Source organism: Acomys russatus, chromosome 26 (genome assembly GCF_903995435.1).
Source record: "Acomys russatus chromosome 26, mAcoRus1.1, whole genome shotgun sequence".
NCBI lineage: Eukaryota > Metazoa > Chordata > Mammalia > Rodentia > Muridae > Acomys > Acomys russatus.
Genome location: NC_067162.1, coordinates 36,452,901 through 36,473,630, shown reverse-complemented (window position 1 = coordinate 36,473,630; position 20,730 = coordinate 36,452,901). Strand labels below are relative to the sequence as shown.

Sequence of the window (20,730 nt, the reverse complement as noted above, 5' to 3'; positions counted from 1 at the left end):
CTTCAAAACAGAGAAAATTATTCCTTCATGTTGAAACACTGATGTTACTAAGTATTCACCGAAGTAACCAGCAAATGCTAACTTTAGCAAATGCTAGCAATACCAACGCTTATATCTAACAAATTACATCAGAAGGAGCACATAGTAAATTACTCTCTATCTTTTGAACATCCGGGGAAACACTGTCCTGTTTTCTGTCTTTCCTGTTATGGGCGTAGTGGAAGAGACATAACTTTGAAGGCAAAAGTACCTGGTCCCAGACTGTGGCCTCGTTATGAGAATGGCTGGACTTTAAGTAGGAAGCACATTGGAGTTTTTGTATCGAGACTATATCCCAGGCTGGCCTCAAAGTCACAATGTAGCTAAAGATGACCTTGGACTTCTGAGCCTCCTGAATTTACCTCGCCAGTTGCTAGTGCTACAGCTTAAGGTTTAATGAAGTGCTGGGGATGAACTCAGGGCTGGATGAATTGCATGGTAGGCTAGCCCTCTACCAACCAAGCTACCTTCCACCACTCGCGCATTGAGCGTTGACAGATGTCTTGTGTGGAGATGTTTACCATGTCAACTTTTTTTTTTTTTTTTTTTTTTTTTTTTTTTTTTTCGAGACAGGGTTTCTCTGTGTAGCCTTGGCCATCCTGGACTCACTTTGTAGACCAGGCTGGCCTCGAAGTCACAGCGATCCTCCTGCCTCTGCCTCCCGAGTGCTGGGATTAAAGGCGTGCGCCACCACGCCCGGCTCTACCATGTCAACTTCTATGAACATCTGGTTTTGTACAATTGTTGGCATAGACTTTGGTGAGCAGAAATATTACTGTTGTTTTCTTTTTCTTTTCTTTTTTGTTTTTCTGTTTTGTTTTTGTTCTGTTTTGGGACATGCAAGCACCCCGCATAAAATGAATCTCTCTAATACCGGAACCGCCTCCCGCTAGCCCCACCCCTACTACAGGCTGCGTGCTTGCTATTGGTTCTTCTGCCCGCCGTCGGTTGCCGTGGAGACTCGGCGCTGCGGCCCTGCGCTCATGGCGCTGTACCAGCTCTTCTCTCACCCGGTGGAGCGAGGCTACCGCGCGGGCCTCTGCTCTAAGGCCGCGCTCTTCCTGCTGCTGACCACCGCGCTCACCTACATACCCCCGCTTCTGGTAGCCTTTCGGAGCCACGGTGAGCCTGCCCCGGCCTGCAGGGCCACCCGGCTCGGCGCGGCCCGCTCGCCCCGGCCAGCTCTCCTGACCTAGCTCCCCAACCCGCCTTGTCTCCCGCAGGCTTTTGGCTGAAGCGGAGCAGCTACGTGGAGCAGCCGAACGTGCGCTTCCAGCACCAGGTGCTGCTCGTGGCCCTACTGGGGCCCGAGCCCGGAGCCTTCCTCGCCTGGAGCACGTTCCCCACTTTCAATCGGCTACAGGGTGTTCACCTACGCGTCCCGCTCGTGTCGGTGCGTGGTTCCCGCCGGGGCCCTGGGGGATCCCAGCTTGGATCATTTTCAGGGGCGTGGGATATCCCAGCCTGGCCTTAAACTACATAGCCAGAGTCGGCCTTCAGCATCTGATCCTCCGGCTTCCACCTTTCCAGTGGTAGGGAGTTCAGTTTTGCAATGCCGTGCTCGGGTTTATGGGGAGCTGGGACTGAAACCCAGGGCTTTGTGCTCCCATGCGTACACTTTACACACATTCTCAGCCCCACAGCTTGGATCTCAAGGAGCCACGGGGACTGGAAACATAGTCTCTGGCCTGTGCATGTTTAACTTTCTAGATGATAGGTGTATTTTACTCAGCTTCTCCAGGTATCCCCAGAGACAGCGACGCAGTCCATGTGTTTGTCCGCAAGGGTCCAGAAGCCAGAGGTTTTACTCATTCCTGAATAGAAAGGTAGCTGTGAAACCCGCTCTAGGTGTTTGAAGGCCGAGTTCTGTAAAGCCCAGGATGTCGCTGAGTTTGAGCGACAGAAAGTGCATGCCTTTTTCAGTAGACTTGACGAGGGGTAGGGGCGGGGGCAAGCGCTGATTGGTTGAGTTCGCCGCTCGTGCTCTGGCCAAGCCACGCCTGTCTAGTCTAGGCTCAGCACACTTTACTCCACACTGCAGCTGTCCCCTGTGAAACCAAAACATTTTACTGTCTGCAGTTTAGTGTTTACTTTCGCATAAGTCAAATGCTTCCTTATAGCCACCTCTCTCCGTTCATATTCTGAAAATACTTTCCTTTAAATGTATGGAACATCTGGCTTTCCTACTTTCAAGGCTGATCGTTACCTAGAAGGCAAACTTGTGTGGCTGATGGGGAGGGAAAAAAAAAATCAGACTTCCTCCCCAACAGCTAAATGAGAACTTTAAAATAGTAACGTCTTGTTGGTCGTGTGACTAGCTATACACAAGATCTAATTCAAAGTACTCTGTCCTTTAATTTTTCCCTTACGTATATATTTCTAATCGCGAACCCGTGTGCTCATTATGAAATATTAAAGAGGTGCAGGTTTATACATAATGGCAGAAAAGTAAAGGTTCGTTGTGGTTGGCCTATATTTGTACTCGTTATCCAACCTTACTCGTTTTAAGGTCTGTAGCTTCTTTAATGACCTGGGCAGAGTGATGACAATTGCTTATTAGTGGGCATTTTGTTTCTAAACTACAGGTGTCATCCTAGCCACCTTCCATGAGCAACATAGCAAGCTCTAGTCACATGACCAACAAGACTTTAATATTTTAAAGTTCCTATTTAACTCTGGCGGGGGGGAGTCTGATTCCCCTTACCTCCCATTCCATCAGCTACACAGGCTTGCCTTCTAGGGAGGAAGAAGAAGAAGAAGAAAAAGAAGAAGAAGGAGAAGAAGAAGGAGAAGAAGAAGAGAAGAAGGAAGAAGAAAGAAGAAGAAGAGAAGAAGGAAGAAAGAGAAGAAGAAGAGAAGAAGGAAGAAGAAAGAAGAAGAAGAGAAGAAGGAAGAAAAAGAAGAAGAAGGAAGGAGGAAGAAGAAAAAAAGGAGGAAGAAGAAGAAGAAAGAAGGCGGCATTGGCATATGAAGTCAGAGGACAACTTGGAGGGGTCGGTTCTCCTTCCCTCATGCCAGGGGTCCTGCTTGGATTTCCAGGGTTAGCTGCAAGTGTCTTTACCTGCCAATCTATCTCACCACCAGTCGTTGATTTTATATATATTTCATTTTTTTCCACTATTAGGATATTTTAAAACAGCTATTTATTAATTTATTATTTATACAGTATTCTGCCCGCATGTGTGCCTGCAGGCCAGAAGAGAGCACCAGATCTCACTATAAATGGTTGTAAGCCACCATGTGGTTGCTGGGAATCGAACTCAGAACCTCGGGAAGAACAGACAGTGCTCTTAACCTCCGAGCCATTGCTCCAGCCCTAGGATTAATATTTTAATAAGCAAAAAACCTGACTAAATCTTACAGCTTTTAAATTCTTTTTGAGATAGGTTATTGCTATGTTGCCTGCTCAAGCTGACTTTGGCTGAAGCAATAGACACATTCCAGCCCCCTAAGAATCTGGGACTACAGTCCAGTTCCACCTGCCTAGGAGGCTTAAGTCAGGTACCTTTGAATACCAGTAGAAGCTTTTTTGTTTGTTTGGTTGGTTGGTTTGTTTTGTTTTTTCAAGACAGGGTTTCTTTGTGTAGCCTTGGCTATCCGGACTCACTTTGTAAACCAGGCTAGCCTGAAACTCACAGAGATCCGCCTGCCTCCGCCTCCTGAGTGTGCGCCACCACCACCCAGCTTCAAATAAAGTGGTTGTTAACAGCAGGGAGCTGAAACAGGAGAAAAGGCAGGGAAGGAAATGCCGTCAGCATCGTGAACAGGATTTGCCCTGTCTGGTTGCCACACTGAATGCTGACTGAGCAAAACATGCATCTAGCACAGCTGAAGGCAGGAGACGGGACTGTGCATGTGATAGGGTTGCTGGGAAGAGAGGAGCTCAGACGCCAGGTTCCCTTACAGAATGTCAGCAGAGAATACTCAAAACAGAAATGGAGATGCAGCAAATGTTACTTAAACATGCAAAGAACATTTGTGAGCACAGTCACCAGGTAACTGAGGCAAAAGTTTTTGCTTTGGAAGTCATGTGTTTTCTTTGTAAAACCATCACTGGACTTCTTCTTTTTTTTTTTTTTTTTTTTTTGGTTTTTCGAGACAGGGTTTCTCTATGTAGCCTTGGCCATCCTGGACTCACTTTGTAGACCAGGCTGGCCTCGAACTCACAGCGATCCGCCTGCCTATGCCTCCCGAGTGCTGGGATTAAAGGCGTGCGCCACCACACCCGGCTGGACTTCTTCTTCTTCTTCTTCTTTGAGACAGGGTTTCTCTGTGTAGCCTAAACTGTCCTGGACTTGCTTTGTAGACCAGGCTGGCCTTGAACTTACAGAGATCCACTTGCCTCTGCCTCCCAGTGCCGGGATTAAAAGCGTGCGCCACCACGCTAGCTGTGAGTTTAAAGGCCAGCCTGGTCTACAAAGCGAGTCCAGGATGGCCAAGATAACATAGAGAAACCCTGTCTCAAAAAACCAAAAAATAAATAAATAAAAGTGTGCACCGTCACTCCCAGCGTGTGTTTTCTTTCCAAAAGTGAAAACAAATGATTTTTCAGGCTGTAAGAGTAGCTCACTGGAGAATGTGTGAAGCCTGGATTCAATCCAATTTTTTTTTCTAACTTTAGACAAAATTAATCCTAGTTTTACTTTAAGATTTGTTTGTTTGGGCTGGAGAGATGGCACAGAGGCAAAGAGCACTGGCTGCTCTTCCAAAGGTCCTGAGTTCAATTCCCAGCAACCACATAGTGGTTCATAACATCTAATATGAGATCTGGTGCCCTCTTCTGGTGTGCAGGTGTACATGCAGGCAGAACACAGTATACATACATAAATAAATAAATCTTTTAAAAAAGAGAGAGAGAATTTGGTTAGTTGGTTGGCTGTTTGGTTGCTGTTTGTCTTTGAGACAGGGTCTCACTCCATAGTCTAGACCAAACTCTACCTCACTACGTAAGCCCAGGCTGGCCTCAAACTGGCATCCTTTGTTTCCACCTCACAAGTATTGAGTTTACAGGCAAGTGCCACATCGTGCCTGGCAAATCGTGTTCATGTCTTGATTTTTTGGTGGAAGGGTTTTTTTTTTCCCCCTTTACATTTCCATTGTTCCCTCATATGCTTCTGGACATTTGAGTCTAAAAAGTAGTAGAAAGTTAAGTGGCCTCCAAAGCAAGAATAAGCTTTAGGCTTCATCTTTTCGGTCCTTTTACTTACTCATTTGCTACTCACTGGTCAGTGACTTAGTGTCTTATCTCTGAAAACAGAAGCCCCACCCTTGAGAGCACTGCTTATCATCTTCTGCTTCTGCTATGTGGTTCCAGTTTCAAAGTTAAGAAGCCAAAAAGGACAGGGACTCTCTTTAATGCCTGCTGGATAGATGTGCTGTGTTTTGATATGTTTGCAACAGCAGGGCTCTACCCTAAGGCTTTAATGTGCTAGGCAAGCGCTTTTTTTTTTTTTTTTTTTTTTTTTTTTCCTTTGAGACAGAGTTTTTCTGTGTAACTGCCCTGGCTGTCCTGAAACTTGATTTGTAGACCAGGCTGGCCTGGAAACTCCCAGAGATCCTCCTGCCTCTGCTTCCTGAGTGTTGGGGTACACTACCAACCACCCCAGGTAACCTTCAACTTCTAATCCTGCCTCTACCTCCTGTGTGCTGGGATTACAAGCATTCACCACACTTGGTTTATATGGTGCTAAGGATGGAACCCAGGGCTTCATGCATGCTTGGCAAATATTCTACCAACTATGCGTCTTTTATCATTTTTTAAAGAGTAGGTTTTATGGTATGGGAATTATATCTCCAGTATTCATAAAAGCAGACAGAAAGTAGCCTAGTGGTATGATACAAGCAAAGGTAGTAAAATTCCCTGTTGATTTACTATGCCTTATCTACTTAGCCCTAACTACTTGTCCACAGGGTGAGTACTTTATAGTCAGATAGCGTACTTCAAGTCCTTTCTGTAGTATTTTGCCTACAATAAACAGTAAATGTTAGCTACTAATTCTGAAAACTATGTAACTTGGTTTATTCTCACAGAAAGCCTGTGAGGTAGAGATCGTTTTGCCCTTTTAGTTATGAAGAAGTAGAGCCAGAGAAGGTGCCGTTTGCTCCCGATTTCATGAGGACACTGCCCAGCTGGGCATAGTACTGCCTAACTGTACTGTCTGCTACTCACGAGCCTGAGACAGGAGGCTCCCAAGTTCACAAGCAAGCCTGGATATCAATCAGTACATAACATGACAGGATTAAAAAACAAAAACAAAAAAAAACAGGGCACATTTTATCTTATTTGCTTAATCGTATTCAGTGAAACACTTTATTTTAGCTTCACCATGTCTGGGAAAGTGTTCAAGTCACCAAAGAAGCCTTTGTGTTTAGGCCAAGGCTTGACCAACACTGGGCGGTGGCTGTGTAGTTGCTAATTTTGGAAAATGCTCCGAAGTCTCAGACAGCATTGGTTCGGCTCTACTCAGTTCACCCAGAGCGGTGTCTCTAACATCCTTATGGGTTTTGTTTTTGGTTTTTTGAGACAGGGTTTCTCTGTGTAGCCTTGACTATCCTGGACTTGTTTGTAAGACCAGGTTGGCCTCGAACTCACAGCGATCCACCTGCCTCTGCCTCCCAAATGCTGGGGTTACAGGTGTGTGCCACTGTGCCCAGCTGTTTTTTGTTTTTGTTTTGTTTTTGTTTTTTTTTTTAATGATTTAAGTCTAGTTTTTATTATTGAAATCAGAGAAGAGAAACCAAGTGGCCTTCTCCTCAGTGACATGGCTCTGTAAAGATACAGGATTGGAGACTAGAGGTGGATGCCAGAGGCCGTGGGTCTCTTGTGTTAGCCTTGGCTGTCCTGGACTTTTTAGACCAGGCTGGCCTGCAACTCACAGTGATCCGCCTGCCTCTGCCTCCCTGAGTGCTGGGATTAAAGGCATGTGCCACCACGCCCGGCTCTCATTGCCCATCTGTGTGCAGACATCCACAGAGCCAAGGCTGGAGTGATTGCAAGTCCAGAGTATCTAAAGAACTCTCTAGTTCTAGGCCACCCAAGACTGCATAGCAAAGCCATGTCTAACAGACACGCAAAGGGGTGGATGGTGAGGGTCTGTAATACCAGCATGGAGAATACAGAGGCAGCACTCTGGAGAAGAGGCATCTGGTCTCCTGCAGCAGGAGTTACTAATGGTGGTGAGCCACCCAGTGAGTCCTGGGGACTGAACCTGAGTCTTCTGCACGAGCAGCTAGTGCTCTTAACCACTGAGCCATCATTCTAATGCCAAGTTAAAAAAGAAAAGAAATCCCAGTACTCGGGAGGCAGAGGCAGGCGGATCGCTGTGAGTTCGAGGCCAGCCTGGTCTACAAAATAAGTCCAGGATGGCCAAGGCTACACAGAGAAACCCTGTCTCAAAAAAACAAAACAAAACAAAACAAAACAAAACAACAACAACAACAACAAAACAAAACACAAAAAAAGGAAAGAAAAAGAAAGAAAGCCAGGCGGTGGTGGCTTACCCCTGTAGTCCCAGCACTCGGGAGGCAGAGGCAAGCAACTCTTTGTGAGTTTAAGGCCAGTCTGGTCTGCAAAGCAGTCCAGGACAGTCAAAGTTACACAGAGAAACCCTGACTCAATAAATAAATAAATAAGCTGAACCACTGAGCTGGCTTAGCAGACAAAGTGCTTGCCACCAAGCCTGACAACCCGAGTTTCATCTCCAGACGCCACATGGTAGGAGAGAACCAGCCCCTGTAAGCTATCCTCTGCCCTCTACTCATGTGCCACCCCACACACAAATAGATAAAAGGGTTTTGCTTGGGTTGAGTTGGGTTGGGTTTTGTTGTTGTTGTTTATTTTGTTTTACTGATACAGGGTTTCTCTGTGTATATCCTTGACTGTCCTAGACTCACTTTGTAGACCAGGTTGGCCTCAAACTCACAGAGATCTGCGTGCCTCTGCCTCTCTGAGTCCTGGGATTAAAAATGTGTGCCACCACACCAGGCCCCGATAAATGTAATTTTTTAAGTTCCAAATTATATATAATAAAAAGAAAGTGGTGTGATTTATGAATTTTCTTAACTAAATACCAATCAGATTTTAGGAACTGAGCTAGAATTTGTGTTCAGGCAGTAGCTCTCTGAATGTCTGCTTTTTTTCTTTTTGTTTTAATTGTATTTAGTTTAAATGTGTAGGCATTTTGCTTGCATGAATGTTTGTACATCTTGTGTGTGCAGTGACTTCAGAAACCAGTGATGGTTATGAGCTACCATGTGGTTGCTGGGAATTGAACTCAGGTCTTCTGGAAGAGCAGCCAGTGCTCTTAACAGCTGAGCCATCTCTCCAGTCCCCCACTTAATGACTACTTCTGTCACTATCACTATGTCAGTGTTGGGGTTTGAGCATGGTATATCCTCCTTAGGGTCATGTTTGAACACTTAGTCACCACTTGGTGGCGCTGTTTGGGAGGGTTGAACATATGAAGGTGAAATCTTGCTGAATGAAGAAGTATGTCATTGGAAGCTAGCTTTGACTCATCCATGTACAAGGAGCCTCACGTCCTCACTTCCTCAGCCTTCCTCACTCTCCGGGTGCCCTGCTGTCACACAGACCCTCAGTTATCCTGGATCACCCTGCACCTATACCCCAGAGCTTATACTGGGAGGGTGCCAGCAAGTTAGATCATCCCAAATACTTCCCATAAAAATTGCTGTGAAGGGGCTGGAGAGATGGCTCAGTGGTTAAGAGCACTGTCTGCTCTTCTGAAGGACCCGGGTTCAATTCCCAGCACCCACATGGCAGCTCACAACTATCTGTAATTCCAATTCCAAGGGACCTGACACCCTATACCAATGCACATAAAGTAAAATTAAATAAATAAAAAAAATGACTGCACTTCTGTTTAGTAGCCGGGCGTGGTGGTGCATGCCTTTAATCCCAGCACTCGGGAGGCAGAGGCAGGCGGATCGCTGTGAGTTGGAGGCCAGCCTGGTCTACAAAGTGAGTCCAGGATGGCCAAGGCTACACAGAGAAACCCTGTCTCGAAAAAAAAAAAATGCTGTTAGTTTACACCCTCTCCATTCTCCCATTTTAGCCCGTTTCATTTTTGTTTGTGTCACTTGACAGTAACCTGGTGCTGGTGCTTTAGGTGTTTGTTTGTTTGTTTGTTTTGGGTTTGTTGTTGTTGTTGTTTGAGACAGGGTTTCTCTGTGTAGCCTTGGCTGTCCTGGACTTGCTTTGTAGACCAGGCTGGCTTTGAACTCACAGCGATCCACCTGCCTCTGCATCCCCAGTGCTGAGATCAAAGGCGTGCGCCACCACTCCCGGTTTGGTGTTTTTGTTTTGTTTTTGGTATTCTTCCCAGTAGAATGCTGCCTTTGTACAAAGTGGTGTTTCCTGCCCAGCATTTTTGGTTTATGTATGTGTGTCTGGTGAAGGGTACATCTTTGTTTGAGGTTATTTATGTACGTATTTAGTTAGTTTTAGGATTTGTGGTAGTATTTTTGTTATTGTTGTTGCTTTGAGTTTTTTTTTTTTTTTTTAAGACAAAATCTTGTTATATAGCTCCTACTTACCTGGAACTCCCTATGTAGACCAGACTAGCCTCAAACTCTGCCCAAATAATATGTACATTATTAGTAGTAGTAGTAGTATGCCCCATTATTATTGTTAAGAGCAATTATTATTATTATTTATTTTATTACTTTAAGATGTCTAGTATTTTGAGCCGGGCGTGGTGGCACACGCCTTTAATCCGAGCACTTGGGAGGCAGAGGCAGGCAGATTGTTGTGAGTTCGAGGCCAGCCTGGTCTACTAAGAGAGTCCAGGACAGCCAAGGCTACACAGAGAAACCCTGTCTCAAAAAACCCAAAAACAAAAACAAAACAAAGATGTCTAGTATTTTGGTTTGTCTGTATGTGGTATGTGTGTGTGTGTGTGTGTGTGTGTTTGTGTGTTTGTACACCTTTGTAGATACTCGCACATGAGTGTAAGTAACTGTGGGGGCCATAGGGCATTGAACTCCCTGCACCTAGAGTTACAGATGATTGTGAGGCACCCAGCATGAGTGCTGGGAACCAAACTCTGGGCCTCTGAAAGGGCGTCAAGTGCTGTTAACCAATGAAGGAGCTCCCCACCTCCTGTGAGACTGAACCAGGAACAAAATACCTTGTAAGTTAAGAGTTCTGTTTGCTGTTAAGACAGTTAAGAATAAGTTCCTGTGCAGGTTAAGGTTCCTGTCTGTAGTTAGAGATGTTACTTTCTGTCCCCTGTTAAGTCCTTGCAAGTTAAGATTTCTATGTGTAATTAAGAATAAGTTCCTTTCCGGGTGGTGGTGGAGCACACCTTTAATCCCAGCACTTGGGAGGCAGAGGCAGGCGGATCGCTGTGAGTTCGAGGCCAGCCTGGTCTATAAGGTGAGTCCAGGATGGCCAAGGCTACACAGAGAAACTCTGTCTCAAAAAAACAAAAACAAAAACAAAAAAAACGGCCCCCACAGGCCCATAGAGAATGGGTGCTGAGAGTAAAGGCGTGCACCACTACTCCTGGCTCATTTTTCTTACACTGTATAGCACCTCAAGAACCTAACAGGGGGCCAGGCATTGTGGCACACACCTGTAATCCCAGCACTTGGGAGGCAGAGGCAATCGATCTCTGAGTTCAAGGACAGCCAGGACTACAAGAGAAACCCTGTCTCGAAAAACAAAAGAAGAAGAAGAAGAAGAAGAAGAAGAAGAAGAAGAAGAAGAAGCAGCAGCAGCTAACAGAGGCTGCTCTCTAAAATTTCAACTTAGGGAGAAGCAGCTGGACTGGCTAGTACCCCAGAATACAGCTTGCTTTAATCAAATAGACATGGACTTACTTTTCTTCTTCATCTGGCCTAGCTGAGGAAAACCCTAAGCTGCTGACCCTTCCTTCTCCTTCCAGGGGCTGGGATCACAGGTGTACACCACCATGACCCACTCCTATTTTTATTTTTTTGAGACAGAGTTTCACTCTGTAGTCTGAGTGGGGCAGCACTCCACATAGCCCAGGCTGGCCTCAATTTTGTAGTGATTCTTCTACCTCAGCCTCCCAAGTGTCCAGATTATGGTGTGCACCACCATACTTGGCTACTCTTTGTTTGTTTGCTTTGTTTTGTTTTGTCTTGTTTTGTTATCTTTTTTTTTCTTTTTCTTTTTCCAAGACTGGACAGTTTAGTACTAAAAAAGACATTGAAGTTAGGAACACCAAATCTCAGCTTGAAACACAATAAAACACCCAATTGTTTGTCTGGTTTTTTGAGACAGGGTTTCTCTGTGTAGCCTTGGCACAAATAGATAAACGAGCTTTTGTTTTGTATTTTGGGGTTTTGTTTTGCTTTGTTTTGTTTTGTTTGAGGCAGGGTTTCTCTGCGTAACAAGAGCTCTGGCTGTTGTCTATCCTGTAAACCAGGCTGGCCTCGAACTCACAGCAGTCCCCCTGCCTCTGCCTCCCAAATGCTGGAATTAAAAGCATGCACCACCACTGCCTGGCAAAATACCCAATCTTAAATCCTGTTAGGCTGTTCACTAGCCGTACCTCTGAATAATCCTGACTTCCTGTGCGTAGCTCTTCTCATCTGTACAGGGTGGCTAGCACTCGATCGATCTGTCTGAGGCTTGGCATGTACTGTAAAGATGAAGTGAAATGAGTTCCTCGCCTTGCCACACCCCCTGCATCCTCCCAGCATCCTCCTGGCCCCTCTCTTGTTGTAAGCAGAGAAGCCTGGTCTTGATTTTCTTGCCCAGCCCTCAGGTCCAGATTAAAAATGGCCCCACAGGCCCATAGAGAGTGGCATTATTAGGAGATGTGGCCTTGTTGGAGTGGGTGTCGTCTTGTTAGAGAAAATGTGTCACTGAGGGGGCTGGCTTTGAGGTCTCAGATGCTTAAGGAAGGCCTAGTGTCTCATTCTCTTCTTGCTGCCTGTGCCACCCCTCCAGCAACCATGTCTGCCTGCGTGCGGCCATGCTTCCCGCCATGATGATGATGGACTAAGCAACTGAAGTGCAGTGGTCATGGCATCTCTTCACACACAGACTAAGAAGACAGCAGCCTTCCTTATAACAACAGAAGCTAACACAGGAGACTGCTCCCCACCCCATTCATTCTAATGCCTCGGTGACTCTTATCAGCGGCCCTGGTAGCAGAGTTCCCTCCTCCCCCAGGAAGCTGATAAACTAGGACAAGGAGAGTGGTAGCTGACAACTAGCCTAAGAAAAGACATTGTTGTCTTAAAGGAAAGAAATCAAAGGCTCTGAAAGCAGCTATCTTGAGGCCAACCTTGCTCATTTGAGAGACAAAAGTTCTTCCTCAAAGAGTAGTATTAGTAGGCAAAATAAATGAGCTGAGGGGAAATGCTTCGAGAATGAGCTTAGCATTGGGTATAGATATGTGTCAAGAACGGCTGGCAGAGCTGGGTGTGGTGGCGCACACCTTTAATCCCAGCACTCCAGAGGCAGAGGATCGCTGTGAGTTCAAGGCCAGCCTGGTCTACAAAGTGAATCCAGGACACTCAAGGCTACACAGAGAAACCCTGTGGGCGGGGGAGGGAAGAACTGCTGGCAGAGCCAGGTGTCCGTTCTGCTGGCCACTGTCAGGTCACTGTGACACAGATGAAACTGGGGGGACCAGTTAGCGACTTATTTTTAATTGCCCACATATGATTAATGGGTGTGACTTTTTTTTCTATCTTCCTTCCTTCCTTCCTTCCTTCCTTTCTTCCTTTCTTTCTTTCAAGACATAGTTTCTCTGTGTAATCTAGACTCTGTAGCCCAGGCTGGCCTGGAACTCACAGAGATCCGCCTGCCTCTGCCTCCCTGACTGCTGGGATTAAAAGCATGCACCACCATGTCCGGCTGGGCTGTGACTTCTTATGCCCTCCTCTGATTTTTGTCAAGTATTTGTGGTTTTGGTATCTTACTGATCTGACTTGGCTTCCTTTTTTTATTTTATTGATTGATACCCAAGGTTGAGAGCCTTGACGTGAATAACGAGGTGGCTTAGTCCTGGCCTAGGATCTGAAGCAAAGGCACTTGTGGTTTACGGATGTACAGAGAGGGCCCTAGAGATGGGACAGTGCTTAAGAGCACCGGCTGCTCTTGCAAAGGACCTGAGTTCAGTTGCCAGCCCCACAAGCCTGCTTACAACCATCTGTAACAACGCTTTCAGGGCATCTTCCAGAAGTGCCCTTCTGGCCTCTGTGTGTACCAGGCATGCACTTAGGCACAGACATATGTGCATGCAAACATTTATACAAATAAAAATGAATCTTTTTTGGTTTGGTTTGGTTTTTGGTTTTTCGAGACAGAGTTTCTCTGTGTTAGCCTTGGCTGTCCTGGACTCACTTTGTAGACCAGGCTAGCCTCGAACTCACAGCAATCCACCTGCCTCTGCCTCCCGAGTGCTAAAAATGAATCTTAAAGGAATGTACAAATAGAGCTTGGTGGATTTCTGTAGGGTGTGCTTAGAATTAGATTTTGTTTTTCCATCTAAACAAACTGACTTACATAAGAATGGCACTATCATACAGTGGCAAAGCGCGAGTCAATCCCTAGCACACTAAAGAAGAATGAGAGGAATGAGAGGAAAAAGACATTTCTCTCTGGGGGTCGGAGACATGGCTCAATACTGGCTTGCAGGGGACCCTAGTTAAGCACCAGAAGCTTCATCAGGCAGCTCACCATCACCCTCACCTCTGGGGGATCCAACAGTATCTTCTGGTTTACAAAGGCACACACATGTGCCAATGTATATTCACAGACATATACATAAATAAATAACAATTTTTTTTGTTTGTTCTGTTTTTGAGGAAGGTTTCTCTATGTAGTCCAGGCTGTCCTGGAACTCAACCTATACACCAGGCTGGCCTCAAACTCAGATCTGCCTGTCTCTGCTTTCCAAGTGCCGGGGTTGAAGGGGTGCGCCAGCCCACCCGACTATAACAGTTCTTTAAAAACATAAACCTCTTTCTTTGGCCTTTGTAGAGCAGGGAAGAAGACAGGAACCAGGACGGGAAGATGGATGTGCTACATTTTAAACTTGAACTTCCCCTGCAATCCACCGAGCATGTCCTCGGCGTGCAGCTCATCCTGACCTTCTCCTACCAACTGCACGTGAGTCCGCCCTCTGCGAGCCGTGTCCTTTTCCTCCTCCTTTCTAGGGAGAGCCGCACTGCAGACGGCTCTTTTATGGACTGTTGTTGGGGAGCTGACATAGACAAATTGAATAGTTTTCACTGGGGGGGTAATTTTTTTTTTTAAGTTTTTTGAGACAGGGATTTTCTCTGTGTGTAGCCCTGGCTGTCCTAGAATCACTCTGTACACCAGGCTGACCTGGAACTCACAGAGATCCACCTGCTTCTGTCTCCTAAGTGCTGGGATTAAAGGTGGTGGCACCACCACCACCTGGCTTTCGTTGGGGGGGGGGCAGGGGGGGGAGTATTAAATGATTTGATTAGCTAGTAATAGGCCAGAAGGTTCTGGGCAGAAAGGTTCCTGAGTGGCGTAGCACAGGTATGCCAGGCCTGTCAGCCTCGGCTGCAGACAGGTGACTCGTGCACCCCCCCAGGCTCTTCAGAGCTGACAATGGCATCTCCCTTCCTAATGATTTCAGCGGATGTCGACCTTCATGATGCAGAGCATGGCATTTCTCCAGTCCTCCTTTGCCGTGCCCGGGTCACAGTTATATGTAAATGGCGATCTGAGGCTGCAGCAGAAGCAGCCGCTGAGCTACCGTGGCCTCGACGTCAGATACAATGTAAGGCGCGCTCCTTCATTCCCCCGCACGTCACATCCTTTGAAGGAAGAGAAATTTAAGCTTAGAAAGAGCATTTCAATCATTTTATAAGTCTAAGAGTTCTGCCTGGGTGTATAGATGTGAACCATAGGCATGCATGGGTGTATAGATGTGCACCACAGGTGTGCATGGATGTATAGGTGTGAACCATAGGCATGCATGGGTGTATAGATGTGCACCACAGGTGTGCATGGATGTACAGATGTGCACCATAGACATGCAGCGTGGGACCCAAGCCCAGGCCCTATAAACGATCTCTCCAGTCCCATCATGAATTCTCTCTAAATGCAGAAAAGGAGTGCTTAAAAGTACCAGCTGTTTTTCAGGGGACCCGAGCTTGGTTCCCAGCACCCAGGTAGCAGCTCACAAGTGCTTGTAGTGCCACTTCCGTCGGCTCCGACACCCTCTTCTGTCCTCCTCAGGCACTGTACACATATGGTGCACAGAAAGGCATGCAGGCAAAACACACACACACACACACACACACACACACACACACACACTAGTAATTTTTTTGTAGATGTAAAACAGATATACCTTGGTTGATACCCTGAAAGAGAAGGGAAACAGTCTTACTGACGAACTAAATTGTCTGTTGCTTTTATTCTGTTAGTTTTTGTTGTTGTTTGTTTGTTTTTGAGGCAGGGTTTGTTTGTTTGTTTTTCTTTGGGGGGGTTAGTTTTTTATTTTTCGAGACAGGATTTCTCTATGTAGTTCTGTCTGTCTTAGAATCACTGTGTAGACCAGGCTGGCCTCAAACTCAAGAAAATCTGCCTGCTTCTGCCTCCCAACTACTGGGGTTAAAGGCAAGTGCCACCACACTTGGCCCAAGACAGGGTTTCTTTAAGTAGCCCTGCCTGTCCTGGACCTAGCTCTGTAGACCTGGCCGGGCTCAAACTCACAGAGATCCACCTGCCTCTGCCTCCTGCGTGCCAGGATTAAAGATGTGCACCACCACCTGGCCGTGTGTTAGTTTATTGTTTGCTGGGACCAAACACCTGACAAAACAACATAAAGGAGGAGAGATGTATTTTGCTCACAATTTTGGAGGTCTTAGTCTGTCCTGGTAGGAGAAAGAGGAGTAAGAACTTACCCCAGGCCAGCAGGAAACAATGAAGCCGCCTAGGGCCAGAGCACGGGGCAACCCAAAAGGACACGTTTCCAGTGCTTTGCTTCCCTCAGCCAGGCCCCCACCTTTGGCAGCTCCACTCCCCAAAACCCACCCAACATCTTTTCCCATCTTGAATCCATCAGTGGGTTAAGCCATCAGCATAGGCCCTCAAGTCCTAAACTTCTGTGGAGATGCCCTGTACCCGGAAGTGCTCTACCACATCTCCTGAGTGCAAGCCAAGCAATACGACACTCAAGACCAACTGTCACATCTTCCAAATGATCCTGTAAAATGTCCATGTAAATACATTTTTTAAAATACTGGACTCCATTTATTGAACAGGTGACATATGCCAGTCCAGAGTGAAAAAGTTTACAGGTGGGTGTGGTGGCATGCCTGCACTGGCAGCTCCTGCTGGGAGACCGAGGTGGGAACATCATTTGAGGCCACGGATTAAAAACTCGTCTGGGTAACTGAGCAACAGCCCACCGCAAACAGAAATAAGAAGGAGGTTTGCTTATATGTCATGTTTTCCAATCACCACCGTGACTTCCTGGGACACCTGCTGGCTCAGCCCCCAGTATTGTTTATTCACAAGTCCCAATGGCCATGGCACACGCCAACAGGGCCAGGGCTGGAGGGAACATACAGCCACAAGGTTAGAATAACCTGTTTTCCTATACAAAACCCAACATGGGTACATGGGGGGAAATCCAGCCATCTCTCAGCTCTGCAGCCTCTTGTCGTTCCCTCAGCCCCTTTGTTCCATTCGGCCACACAATGCACGGGCCCTTGTGCTGGTCTATGAACCCACGAAGCAGTTCCTGACATATTCTCTCTCTCTCTCTCTCTCTCTCTCTCTCTCTCTCTCCGGTCCTCTCTCTCGTCTCTCCTCTCTTCTCTCTCTCTCTCTCCTCTCTCCTCTCTCTCTCTCTCTCCCTCCCTCTCTGTGGGTGTGGGGGAGAGAGAGATGAAGTCAGTGATAGGTGAACATTGGCCCTTATTTCTATCACTATAAAAGGTAAAATTGACAGAGCTAGAGAGATGGTTGGTTCCCAGAATCGACGTCAGGTTGCTTACAACCACCTGCAGCTCTACCTCCCCCGCAGGAAGATCCAGTGCCTCTAGCCTCCGTGGGCACCTGTCTCACATGTACACATTTACCCCCACCCTCCAAGACACATACACACATTTATTTATTTTAAATAGTTTATTTTTATTGTATGTACATTGGTGTTTTGCCTGCATGTATGTCTGTGTGAGGGTGCCATATCCCGTAGAACTGGAGTTTCAGACAGTTGTGAGCTGCCATGTGGGTGCTGGGATTTTGACCCTGGGCCCTCTGGAAGAGCAGTCAGTGCTAGCAACCTCTGAGCCGTCTCTCCAGAGCCCCCCACCCCCACCCCCACCCATGTTTATAAATAATAAAAAAATAAGACTCTAAAAGCTGATGACTGAAACAGAGATAGGTCACAAGAATAAGAGCATGGTCTCTGGGCTGGGGTGGGGGGCTCCAGGATTGAGCCTGGGGGAGCAGCTGGGTGGGACAGGAGTGGGGTGCTCACAGCTTGTCCTCCTGCCTTGCCCCAGGTATCTGTGATCAATGGGACTAGTCCTTTTGCCCATGACTACGACCTCACTCACATTGTTGCTGCCTATGAGGAAAGGAATGGTAAGTGATCAGTAGAGGCCGCTGGCGTCCCCTCCCCACTCACAGACTCCCCAGGTCGTGGGGTCCATGAAAATAAGCAAGTGGAATGCTTTTCACGATTAAAATCACAACCTCAGTAGAGGCACCGGGATGGGAAGTAGATGGGCCTGTCAGAACTTGTCCTCTGTGTCCTGCCGTCAGAGCCACGGCCTTTCGCACATGCCACCTCTCCCGTAGCCCAGCATATTAGCAATCACTCGCCTTACGTATCTCATCCCCGCCTTGCCTGGTTCCTCTTATTAATTCATGTTTACGCCTGATTGAGTTATCCCTCAAAGTACACCTATAAAAGGAGACAGTGAAAGTTTGCTGTCCTCACTTTGCAGAGAGCTATGGATGATGTGTGTCAGGCAGTCTGCATTTGTAGCCTGGTAGGTGAAGCGCCCCCACCGCAGTGCAGTTCTCACCTCGGATGGTGTTTGTTTTGTTTGTTTGTTTTTGGTTTTTTTGAGACAGGGTTTCTCTGTGTAGCCTTGGCCATCCTGGACTCACTTTGTAGACCAGACTGGAACTTACACGATGGATGGAGGGAGAGAGCTGGTACACCTATACACACATTTTAAAATAAATATATTTAAAGGAGCCAGGGCAGGTGAAATGAAACAGCAGTTAAGAGTGCTTTCTAGGAGATGGAGAGATGGCTCAGAGGTTAAGAGCAGTGGTTGTTCTTCTAAAGGTCCTGAGTTCAATTCCCAGCAACCACATGGTAGCTCACAACCATCTATAATGAGATCTGGTGCTCTCTTCTGGACTGCAGGCACACATGTGGGCAGAATACTGTATAAGTAATAAATAATTAAAGACATTTAAGTTAATAGAGATGAGATATGATAGATACTGATTTTCATTCAGAATTTTAGACTCACCAAGATAGGAAAGATGTTTCTTCAAGTTTGCCAAATACAAATAGCCAAATCACAATGAGTGTACCATTTATATAATTCCTGATTGTTTTGTAGTTTTTCCTGCTGTGTGTAGTTTATTTTATGTGTAATAATATAAATCCATATGTAAGCTGGGCGTGGTGGCACACGCCTTTAATTCCAGCACTCGGGAGGCAGAGGCAGGTGGATCACTGTGAGTTTGAGGCCAGCCTGGACAGTCAAGGCACACAGAGAAAGCCTGTCTTGATAAATAAATAAATAAATAATAAATATAATTAAAACAAGAAAAAACAAACAAAGCTTAAGAAAAAAAAGTGTTTTCTACTCTTAGAGATTACTGGGGTTCCCAGCAATTAGTTAGGCTGCTCAAAATTGCCTGTAACACCAACTCCAGGGAACCCAACACATCTGTCCTCTACAGACACCCTCACACACAAGTGTACACACACACACACACACACACACACACACACACACACAATTAAATCTTAGAAACTGAAAAGCACTTTGAGATCCAAATTATCTTTATTTAGGTAATAAGGTTATTTCTCCCACACTGCTACCCTATTTTAATCACCATTTTTTCCCCTAGAAACATAGTATTTCTTCAAGTACATCTTCAGCAGTGGTAAACTACATATATCCTTTGTGGATTTGTTTGTTTGTTTGTTTGTTTTTCCAGACAGGTTTTCCCTGTATAGCCCTGGCTGTCCTGGACTTGCTTTGTAGGCCAGGCTGGCCTTGAACTCACAGCGATCCACCTGCCTCTGCCTCTTGAATGCTAGGATTAAAGGCAGGCACCACCACACCAGGCATAGCAGAAGTATTTTGACATGTATTTTAAATAACTTTGTGTAAACAACTTTGCACATTCAATTGCTCTTTTCATTTCTTTAAATTCTAAAATGCAGACTATCCCCCTGTATTCAAAGACAACTTATAGCTCTTCATTTTGGATTAATGATTAATGTTTGTGTTGCAGTCACCACTGTCCTGAGTGACCCCAACCCAATCTGGTTGGTGGGCAGGGCTGCCGAAGCTCCTTTTGTAATCAACGCCGTCATCCGGTATCCTGTGGAGGTCATTTCATATCCTTTCTGCAGGCCGCTCTGCGGTGGATCCTTTCTTCTCTGCCAAGAGGGGTTCCCTAGCTGCTCCAAGTGGAAACAGCTGTGGGACTCAGCAGATAGGAAATTGCTGGGGCTCCATAGCCCCACACAAATGTCTGCTATTCCTACAGGAAAGAAAATTTCATTTCCTGTTCCTATTTCTTTCTAAGCAATTCTGGGTCAGAAGTATCCCCATTTATATCTTAATAATCTTTGGCATCAGTTTTATCTTAAGAAGATTGAAATATTCTATTTCTCCTCTGACCTGAACGTTGGGATAACCGTTTCTTCATGTTGCTGTTGCCTCCTTAACATGTTGTACTTACCAGCCAGGATTCTGGGAGATGATAAAGTTTGCCTGGATCCAGTACGTCAGCATCCTGCTCATCTTCCTCTGGGTGTTTGAGAGAATCAAAACCTTCGTGTTTCAGAACCAAGTAGTAACCTCCATCCCTGTAGCCATGCCCCAGGGAGAGATGGGTAAAGAGCATTTGTCCTGAGGAAATTTCAGTGGGAGTCTCTGAGGGACCACGGCTACCTCATTCCTGTCTTCTGAGAACTGTTGTTTTACCACATTTCTGCAAAGAGTCTGCTGGACACTTTCAGGCCTGCATGTGTTCAAGACAGGGTCTCTCTGTGTAGCCTTGGCTGTCCTTGACTCACTTCGTAGACCACGCTGGCCTCGAACTCACAGAGATCCGCCTGCCTCCTCCTCCCGAGTGCTGGGATTAAAGGCGTTCGCCACCACTGCCTGGCTTACTGCACAAATCCTATGCCTTTGAAGCACTAAGGAACTCTGCAAGGACGAGTTTGTGGACCGGTCACGGGGTTACTGGAGGCTATGGTTTTTGTTCTGTTTCTGGTTTTGCTTTGGCCTTGAATTTTAGGAGAAAATTGCATCTTTGGAAGAGTCCCACCTATGGTCAAGCAAGGACGTTAGCTCTTTTGAACTGGGATGCCCCATGCACTCCTCCCCCATCATAAACTACTCTTTAGCCTCTTCCGGGCTCTCACGTGAAGTATGCAAGTCCCTAGTACTTTCTACTCCTATCGGTCTACACCGTGCCCATTTGGAACTTTG

General features: G+C 46.3%; 1 protein-coding gene across 2 annotated transcripts; it reads left to right on the top strand.

Moving 5' to 3' along the window:
* Positions 1–966: 966 nt before the first annotated feature.
* Positions 967–20,394, top strand: Tmem231 (transmembrane protein 231). Of its 2 annotated transcripts, XM_051168914.1 has the most exons (7): positions 968–1,161; positions 1,263–1,432; positions 14,024–14,152; positions 14,652–14,795; positions 17,536–17,617; positions 19,523–19,628; positions 19,972–20,394. In XM_051168914.1, the coding sequence occupies exons 1-7, from the start codon at positions 1,023–1,025 to the stop codon at positions 20,147–20,149; spliced, it is 948 nt and encodes a 315-aa protein (XP_051024871.1). In that variant the 5' UTR covers positions 968–1,022; the 3' UTR covers positions 20,150–20,394. The 2 variants fall into 2 exon arrangements, with proteins under 2 accessions (XP_051024870.1, XP_051024871.1); XM_051168913.1 differs by having other exon boundaries at positions 967–1,161; positions 19,523–20,114.
* The last annotated feature ends 336 nt before the right edge of the window (positions 20,395–20,730 follow it).